Source organism: Phyllobates terribilis, unplaced genomic scaffold, assembly GCF_046119375.1.
Source record: "Phyllobates terribilis strain yellow unplaced genomic scaffold, ASM4611937v1 Scaffold_12__6_contigs__length_324123572, whole genome shotgun sequence".
NCBI lineage: Eukaryota > Metazoa > Chordata > Amphibia > Anura > Dendrobatidae > Phyllobates > Phyllobates terribilis.
The window spans coordinates 15,561,262-15,570,478 of record NW_027362772.1 but is presented as its reverse complement, the minus strand read 5'-3'; the positions used below and the strand labels follow the sequence as shown (position 1 = coordinate 15,570,478).

General features: G+C 46.8%; 1 protein-coding gene across 1 annotated transcript; it reads right to left on the bottom strand.

Annotated features, from left to right (window-relative positions):
• Window positions 1-1,025: 1,025 nt before the first annotated feature.
• LOC141171917 (dispanin subfamily A member 2b-like) lies at window positions 1,026-6,138 on the bottom strand. The gene is made up of 2 exons (XM_073655571.1): window positions 5,875-6,138; window positions 1,026-1,283 (listed from the first exon to the last, which is right to left on the bottom strand). The coding sequence occupies exons 1-2, from the start codon at window positions 6,040-6,042 to the stop codon at window positions 1,110-1,112; spliced, it is 342 nt and encodes a 113-aa protein (XP_073511672.1). The 5' UTR covers window positions 6,043-6,138; the 3' UTR covers window positions 1,026-1,109.
• Between the last annotated feature and the right edge of the window lie 3,079 nt (window positions 6,139-9,217).

Genomic DNA, 9,217 nt, shown 5'->3' with positions numbered 1-9,217 from the left:
GCTGGACCCGTAGTAATGTTATCCCTGCAGCAGCCCAGCTGGACCCATAGTAATGGTATCCCTGCAGCAGCCCAGCTGGACCCATAGTAATGTTATCCCTGCAGCAGCCCAGCTGGACTCATAGTAATGTTATCCCTGCAGCAGCCCAGCTGACACATAGTAATGTTATTCCTGCAGCCGCCCAGCTGGACTCATAGTAATGTTATCCCTGCAGCAGCCCAGCTGGACCCATAGTAGTGTTATCCCTGCAGCAGCCCAGCTGGACTCATAGTAATGTTATCCCTGCAGCAGCCCAGCTGGACCCATAGTAATGTTATCTCTGCAGCAGCCCAGCTGCACCCATAGTAATGATATCCCTGCAGCAGCCCAGCTGGACCCATAGTAATGATATCCCTGCAGCAGCCCAGCTGGACCCATAGTAATGATATCCCTGCAGCAGTCCAGCTGGACCCATAGTAATGTTATCCCTGCAGCAGCCCAGCTGGACTCATAGTAATGTTATCCCTGCAGAAGCCCAGCTGGACCCATAGTAATGATATCCCTGCAGCAGCCCAGCTGGACCCATAGTAATGTTATCCCTGCAGCAGCCCAGCTGGACCCATAGTAATGTTATCCCTGCAGCAGCCCAGCTGGACCCATAGTAATGTTATCCCTGCAGCAGCCCAGCTGGACCCATAGTAATGTTATCCCTGCAGCAGCCCAGCTGGACCCATAGTAATGTTATCCCTGCAGCAGCCCAGCTGGACCCATAGTAATGTTATCCCTGCAGCAGCCCAGCTGGACCCATAGTAATGTTATCCCTGCAGCAGCCCAGCTGGACCCATAGTAATGTTATCTCTGCAGCAGCCCAGCTGGACCCATAGTAATGTTATCCCTGCAGCAGCCCAGCTGGACCCATAGTAATGTTATCCCTGCAGCAGCCCAGCTGGACCCATAGTAATGTTATCCCTGCAGCAGCCCAGCTAGACCCATAGTGATTGTAGCATTACCTCCGCATGACACATGACACCACACGCAGCTCATTTTACAGGGTTTTATTTCCATTTATTCCTTATCGGGGGTGGGGGGGTTATTCTGATGCCGATACCGCAGGTGCCTGTCGCTTTTTGTTAGTGGGGGGGCATCATTTTGTCCTTGTAATGGAAAAGCACAAGGAAATAAATGACCAAGAAGACGATGGTCAAGATGACGCCGATGACTGTGGCGGAGACGTTCAGGGCGTAGGCTGTACGCGAGTGCTTGGCGGCCAGGAGCGAGTTATTCTGGTGCGTGGCATCGCGGGTCTGCGGAGGAAGAGGAGGAGAGACTCATCAATGGCAGACAATATCGGCATCGCTTTTAGGGAGTTGTCCTTCATGAACTTTCCTTATCTGTGCATTGTTTCTATGGGGTATTATCTTTATGTTACTTATGACTGTTGTATATGAACCTCTGAATTGTAAAGCGCTGCGGAATATGTTGACGCTATATATATTAAGATTCTTCTTGTTATGGGGTCACTGTCCCTTTAATAGCCCTTACTAATGACGCAGATCTGCACACAAGGGGCTCACACAGAAGTGACTGCCAGGGGACGGCGCCTTTCCGTCCATGCCAGGCCGTACAATGCTGCTTTTGTTTGTGTGACCGTTTCCACATGTGCGATCCACAATCCGCCGCATTTATCCTCCCGAGTTCAGGGCGCGGATATTTCGTGCGAGGTTCTGTTGGCAGAATCCTATGGAATCTTTCTCTTATAAACTATTGTGCAACGTTCGCTCTGGGGGGCTCCGCGAGCGCAGATCTCCTGCCCCCCTGCAAGTGTCAGATGTATCTGCATTATGCTCACAGCAGCACATAGTGTGTCAGGAGATGGCTGATCTTGTGCGAAGATGCTGTATGACAGAAAAGGAAGAGGAGTCGCAAAGTAAAGAGCTAAATGGTGTTAGAAGGCCGGTATTCAGCAGCACAGAGTGTTTCAGGAAAGGAGGAGAGGGCTGATCTTGTAGGAGTGGCACAAATTACCAGGTAATTATTGGTAACAGCAGCACAGAGTATGTCAGGAGCCAAGGGTGCTGCTGAGACTAATTACATTGTTGCAAGAAGCGAAGACCACAGCAGCACAGAGTATTTCAGGGAAGGAGGAGAGGGCTGATCTTATAAAGCAGGGTCCACAGCAGCACAGAGTATTTCAGGAAAGGAGGAGATGGCCGATCTTATAAAGCAGGGTCCACAGCAGCACAGAGTATTTCAGGAAAGGAGGAGATGGCCGATCTTATAAAGCAGGGTCCACAGCAGCACAGAGTATTTCAGGAAAGGAGGAGATGGCCGATCTTATAAAGCAGGGTCCACAGCAGCACAGAGTATTTCAGGAAAGGAGGAGATGGCCGATCTTATAAAGCAGGGTCCACAGCAGCACAGAGTATTTCAGGAAAGGAGGAGATGGCCGATCTTATAAAGCAGGGTCCACAGCAGCACAGAGTATTTCAGGAAAGGAGGAGATGGCCGATCTTATAAAGCAGGGTCCACAGCAGCACAGAGTATTTCAGGAAAGGAGGAGATGGCCGATCTTATAAAGCAGGGTCCACAGCAGCACAGAGTATTTCAGGAAAGGAGGAGAGGGCTGATCTTGTAGGCGTGGGACAAATTGCCAGGTAATTAGTGGTAGGAGAAAATAACCCAGCAGCACAGAGTATGTCAGGAGCGGAAGGAGCTGAGACCAATTACATTGTTACAAGAAACAAAGACCACAGCAGCACAGAGTATTTTAGGAGGTTAAGCTGACCTTGGAGAAAGCAGATTTAAGAGTTACAGTGTTTCAGCAGAAAGAGTACACTGGTCATGTAAGGGTCAAATGACTGAGATTTATATTGTGGATCCAGCAGGGTGTCAAAGCAGCACAGAGTGTTTCAGGAGAGAAAATAATTTTATGCATTGTAACCTGTAGCACAAAGTATGTCAGGAGAAGAGTGAGCTGATCTAGTGGAAGGAGCAGGGTCCACAGCAGCACAGATTGTTTCAGGAGAGAAGTGAAACCTAGTAAGAGGTCACCGTTTGATAGTGGAGGAAGCAGAGAACCCTGCAGCCCATAGTATTGATCTGGTAGGACAGGGGTGGGGTCATGATGGAAGCAGGGAGGTTTTTTGCCTGGTAGTAGCAAATAACACAGCAGCACAGAGTATTTTAGGAGAATATTATGATGATCTTGTGGGAAAAAACACATTAGAAATTGCATTATCAATGAAGAAGGGTCTCACAGCAGTACAGAGTGTTTCAGGAGAGAAATGAATTTTTGTTGGGAGGTCACAATTTGAGAATCACATAATGGAAGAAGCCGAGAACCCTGCAGCACAGGGTATTTCAATAATGGAGTGAGATACTCTGTGCTGCTGTGGACAGGACTATGTCAGGAGAGGAGTGAGAGTTAATAGTAGAAGGAGCAGGGTCCACAGCAGCACAGAGGATGTCAGGAGAGGAGTGAGAGTTAATAGTAGAAGGAGCAGGGTCCACAGCAGCACAGAGGATGTCAGGAGAGGAGTGAGAGTTACATAGTAGAAGGAGCAGGGTCCTCAGCAGCACAGAGGATGTCAGGAGAGGAGTGAGAGTTAATAGTAGAAGGAGCAGGGTCCCCAGCAGCACAGAGGATGTCAGGAGAGGAGTGAGAGTTAATAGTAGAAGGAGCAGGGTCCACAGCAGCACAGAGGATGTCAGGAGAGGAGTGAGAGTTAATAGTAGAAGGAGCAGGGTCCACAGCAGCACAGAGGATGTCAGGAGAGGAGTGAGAGTTAATAGTAGAAGGAGCAGGGTCCACAGCAGCACAGAGGATGTCAGGAGAGGAGTGAGAGTTAATAGTAGAAGGAGCAGGGTCCCCAGCAGCACAGAGGATGTCAGGAGAGGAGTGAGATGATCTTGTGGAAGGAGCAGGGTCCCCAGCAGCACAGAGGATGTCAGGAGAGGAGTGAGAGTTAATAGTAGAAGGAGCAGGGTCCACAGCAGCACAGAGGATGTCAGGAGAGGAGTGAGAGTTACATAGTAGAAGGAGCAGGGTCCCCAGCAGCACAGAGGATGTCAGGAGAGGAGTGAGAGTTAATAGTAGAAGGAGCAGGGTCCCCAGCAGCACAGAGGATGTCAGGAGAGGAGTGAGAGTTACATAGTAGAAGGAGCAGGGTCCACAGCAGCACAGAGGATGTCAGGAGAGGAGTGAGAGTTAATAGTAGAAGGAGCAGGGTCCACAGCAGCACAGAGGATGTCAGGAGAGGAGTGAGAGTTACATAGTAGAAGGAGCAGGGTCCTCAGCAGCACAGAGGATGTCAGGAGAGGAGTGAGAGTTAATAGTAGAAGGAGCAGGGTCCCCAGCAGCACAGAGGATGTCAGGAGAGGAGTGAGAGTTAATAGTAGAAGGAGCAGGGTCCACAGCAGCACAGAGGATGTCAGGAGAGGAGTGAGAGTTAATAGTAGAAGGAGCAGGGTCCACAGCAGCACAGAGGATGTCAGGAGAGGAGTGAGAGTTAATAGTAGAAGGAGCAGGGTCCACAGCAGCACAGAGGATGTCAGGAGAGGAGTGAGAGTTAATAGTAGAAGGAGCAGGGTCCACAGCAGCACAGAGGATGTCAGGAGAGGAGTGAGATGATCTTGTGGAAGGAGCAGGGTCCCCAGCAGCACAGAGGATGTCAGGAGAGGAGTGAGAGTTAATAGTAGAAGGAGCAGGGTCCACAGCAGCACAGAGGATGTCAGGAGAGGAGTGAGAGTTACATAGTAGAAGGAGCAGGGTCCCCAGCAGCACAGAGGATGTCAGGAGAGGAGTGAGAGTTAATAGTAGAAGGAGCAGGGTCCCCAGCAGCACAGAGGATGTCAGGAGAGGAGTGAGAGTTACATAGTAGAAGGAGCAGGGTCCCCAGCAGCACAGAGGATGTCAGGAGAGGAGTGAGAGTTACATAGTAGAAGGAGCAGGGTCACCAGCAGCACAGAGGATGTCAGGAGAGGAGTGAGAGTTACATAGTAGAAGGAGCAGGGTCCCCAGCAGCACAGAGGATGTCAGGAGAGGACTGAGAGTTACATAGTAGAAGGAGCAGGGTCCCCAGCAGCACAGAGGATGTCAGGAGAGGAGTGAGAGTTAATAGTAGAAGGAGCAGTGTCCCCAGCAGCACAGAGGATGTCAGGAGAGGAGTGAGAGTTACATAGTAGAAGGAGCAGGGTCCCCAGCAGCGCAGAGGATGTCAGGAGAGGAGTGAGCTGATCTCGTCAAAGTAAACTGAGATTTACTTTGTTAAAAAAGCAGGGTGTCACAGTAGCACAGAGTGTTTCAGGAGAGAAACAAATTCTAGTAGGGAGGTGACAATTTTGAGAATGGCAAAGTGGAAGAAGCAGAGAACTGCAGCTCACAGTGTTGATCTGTTAGGACAGGGGTGGGGTCATGATGTAGGAGGGGGAGCAGAAACCAGAGCTGCTGGCAGAAAAGGCATGAAAACATGGTGGGCTGCAGCCCGGAGCCCCCTCTGCTGCACACATTTGATGGTCATTATCAACACTTCCAGGCTTCCCTCCCTGCAATCTTCCAGCAGAGACCTCCACCTCCTGTCACTACAAGTTCTGTAACCTGCCAGCATCAGCACATCAGAGCCAGAAAACAGGGAGAAGAGGAAACATCAGAGACAGAGACATGGGAAATGTAACAAGAAACAAAAGAGGAAATGGAAAAGCAAACAAGAAATACAATAAAATAAGAAGGGGATGCAGAGGAAAAACAACACAAGAAAAAAAAAAGTAGATAAAAAGGAAATAAAAATTAAAGAAAATATATATATATACATAAAAAGTGATAGTAATGTTAATAATAATAATAATAATAATAATAATAATAATGCATCTTCTACTATCAGGATCTTACATAGTTACCTTGATGGAGAAGATGATGGCCGCCAGTCCTAGAGGCAGGCAGCAACAGATCAGGTTGATGATGGACCACACCAGATAATCCTTCTGTGGGGTCTGGTAGGCCACCGGCCCCGGTTGCATGGTCACCACATTAGTCGGCTGATACATTTTCTTGCCGTCTCCTTCCATTCGCTGTTGCAGTAGACTTCAGTGAAGCTCTTTCTCTACTTCTGCTCTGCGCACTCTGCTGTGCTCGGCTTTATGTGCAGGGGTGGAGTTCTACAGAATGGGAATTCTTTTGCAAATTTTTGCATGTCTTAAAGAGCCCCTATTACACTGCTGACTGAGCAAGAGAATAAACGTCACACTATATGTATGTTACTAAAGAGGCGATGTTAGAAAATAATCACTGGACTTTTTGTCAGCAGAAACAGTACATTATATTACTGATCCTGAGTTACATCCTGTATTATTCTCCAGAGCTGCACTCACTATTCTGCTGGTGCAGTTACTGTGTACATACATTAGATTACTGATCCTGAGTTACATCCTGTATTATACCCCAGAGCTGCACTCACTATTCTGCTGGTGCAGTTACTGTGTACATACATTATATTACTGATCCTGAGTTACATCCTGTATTATACTCCAGAGCTGCACTCACTATTCTGCTGGTGCAGTCACTGTGTACATACATTACATTACTGATCCTGAGTAACATCCTGTATTATACTCCAGAGCTGCACTCACTATTCTACCGGTGCAGTCACTGTGAACATACATTACATTACTGATCCTGAGTTACATCCTGTATTATACTACAGAGCTGCACTCACTATTCTGCTGGTGCAGTCACTGTGTACATACATTACTGATCCTGAGTTACCTCCTGTATTATACTCCAGAGCTGCACTCACTATTCTGCTGGTGCAGTCACTGTGTACATACATTACATTACTGATCCTGAGTAACATCCTGTATTATACTCCAGAGCTGCACTCACTATTCTACCGGTGCAGTCACTGTGAACATACATTACATTACTGATCCTGAGTTACATCCTGTATTATACTACAGAGCTGCACTCACTATTCTGCTGGTGCAGTCACTGTGTACATACATTACTGATCCTGAGTTACCTCCTGTATTATACTCCAGAGCTGCACTCACTATTCTGCTGGTGCAGTCACTGTGTACATACATTACATTACTGATCCTGAGTAACATCCTGTATTATACTCCAGAGCTGCACTCACTATTCTGCTGGTGCAGTCACTGTGTACATACATTACATTACTGATCCTGAGTTACATTCTGTGTTATACTCCAGAGCTGCACTCACTATTCTGCTGGTGCAGTCACTGTGTACATACATTACATTACTGATCCTGAGTTACATCCTGCATTATACTCCAGAGCTGCACTCACTATTCTGCTGGTGCAGTCACTGTGTTCATAGATTACGTTACTGATCCTGAGTTACATCCTGTATTATACTCCAGAGCTGCACTCACTATTCTGCTGGTGCAGTCACTGTGCACATACATTACATTACTGATCCTGAGTTACATCCTGTATTATACTCCAGAGCTGCACTCACTATTCTGCTAGTGAAATGACTGTGTACATACATTGCATTACTGATCCTGAGTTACATCCTGTATTATACTCCAGAGCTGCACTCACTATTCTGCTGGTGCTGATCCTGTACTGATCCTGAGTTACATCCTGTATTATATTCCAGAGCTGCACTCGCTATTCTGCTGGTACAGTCACTGTGTACATACATTACATTACTGATCCTGTACTGATCCTGAGTTACATCCTGTATTATACTCCAGAGCTGCACTCACTATTCTGCTGGTGCAGTCACTGTGTACATACATTACATTACTGATCCTGAGTTACATCCTGTATTATACTCCAGAGCTGCACTCACTATTCTGCTGGTGCAGTCACTGTGTACATACATTACATTACTGATCCTGAGTTACCTCCTGTATTATACTCCAGAGCTGCACTCACTATTCTGCTAGTGGAGTCACTGTGTACATACATTACATTACTGATCCTGTACTGATCCTGAGTTACATCCTGTATTATACTCCAGAGCTGCACTCACTATTCTGCTGGTGCAGTCACTGTGTACATACATTACATTACTGATCCTGAGTTACATCCTGTATTATACTCCAGAGCTGCACTCACTATTCTGCTGGTGCAGTCACTGTGTACATACATTACATTACTGATCCTGAGTTACATCCTGTATTATACTCCAGAGCTGCACTCACTATTCTGCTGGTGCAGTCACCGTGTACATACATTACATTACTGATCCTGAGTTACATCCTGTATTATACTCCAGAGCTGCACTCACTATTCTGCTGGTGCAGTCACTGTGTACATACATTACATTACTGATCCTGAGTTACATCCTGTATTATACTCCAGAGCTGCACTCACTATTCTGCTGGTGCAGTCACTGTGTACATAGATTACATTACTGATCCTGAGTTACATCCTGTATTATACTCCAGAGCTGCACTCACTATTCTGCTGGTGGAGTCACTGTGTACATACATTACATTACTGATCCTGAGTTACATCCCGTATTATTCTCCAGAGCTGCACTCACTATTCTGCTGGTGCAGTCACTGTGTACATACATTACATTACTGATCCTGAGTTACATCCTGTATTATACTCCAGAGCTGCACTCACTATTCTGCAGGTGCAGTCACTGTGTACATACATTGCATTACTGATCCTGAGTTACATCCTGTATTATACTCCAGAGCTGCACTCACTATTCTGCTGGTGCTGATCCTGTACTGATCCTGAGTTACATCCTGTATTATATTCCAGAGCTGCACTCACTATTCTGCTGGTACAGTCACTGTGTACATACATTACATTACTGATCCTGTACTGATCCTGAGTTACATCCTGTATTATACTCCAGAGCTGCACTCACTATTCTGCTGGTGCAGTCACTGTGTACATACATTACATTACTGATCCTGAGTTACATCCTGTATTATACTCCAGAGCTGCACTCACTATTCTGCTGGTGCAGTCACTGTGTACATACATTACATTACTGATCCTGAGTTACCTCCTGTATTATACTCCAGAGCTGCACTCACTATTCTGCTAGTGGAGTCACTGTGTACATACATTACATTACTGATCCTGTACTGATCCTGAGTTACATCCTGTATTATACTCCAGAGCTGCACTCACTATTCTGCTGGTGCAGTCACTGTGTACATACATTACATTACTGATCCTGAGTTACATCCTGTATTATACTCCAGAGCTGCACTCACTATTCTGCTGGTGCAGTCACTGTGTACATACA

Bases quoted from the DNA above. Each gene is read 5' to 3' on its own strand.
- LOC141171917 (XM_073655571.1), bottom strand. From the start codon at position 6,042: ATGGAAGGAGACGGCAAGAAAATGTATCAGCCGACTAATGTGGTGACC. The intron at 1,284-5,874 runs GTAACTATGTAA...CTTCCTCCGCAG, and splicing joins CCATCATCTTCTCCATCAAG to ACCCGCGATGCCACGCACCA.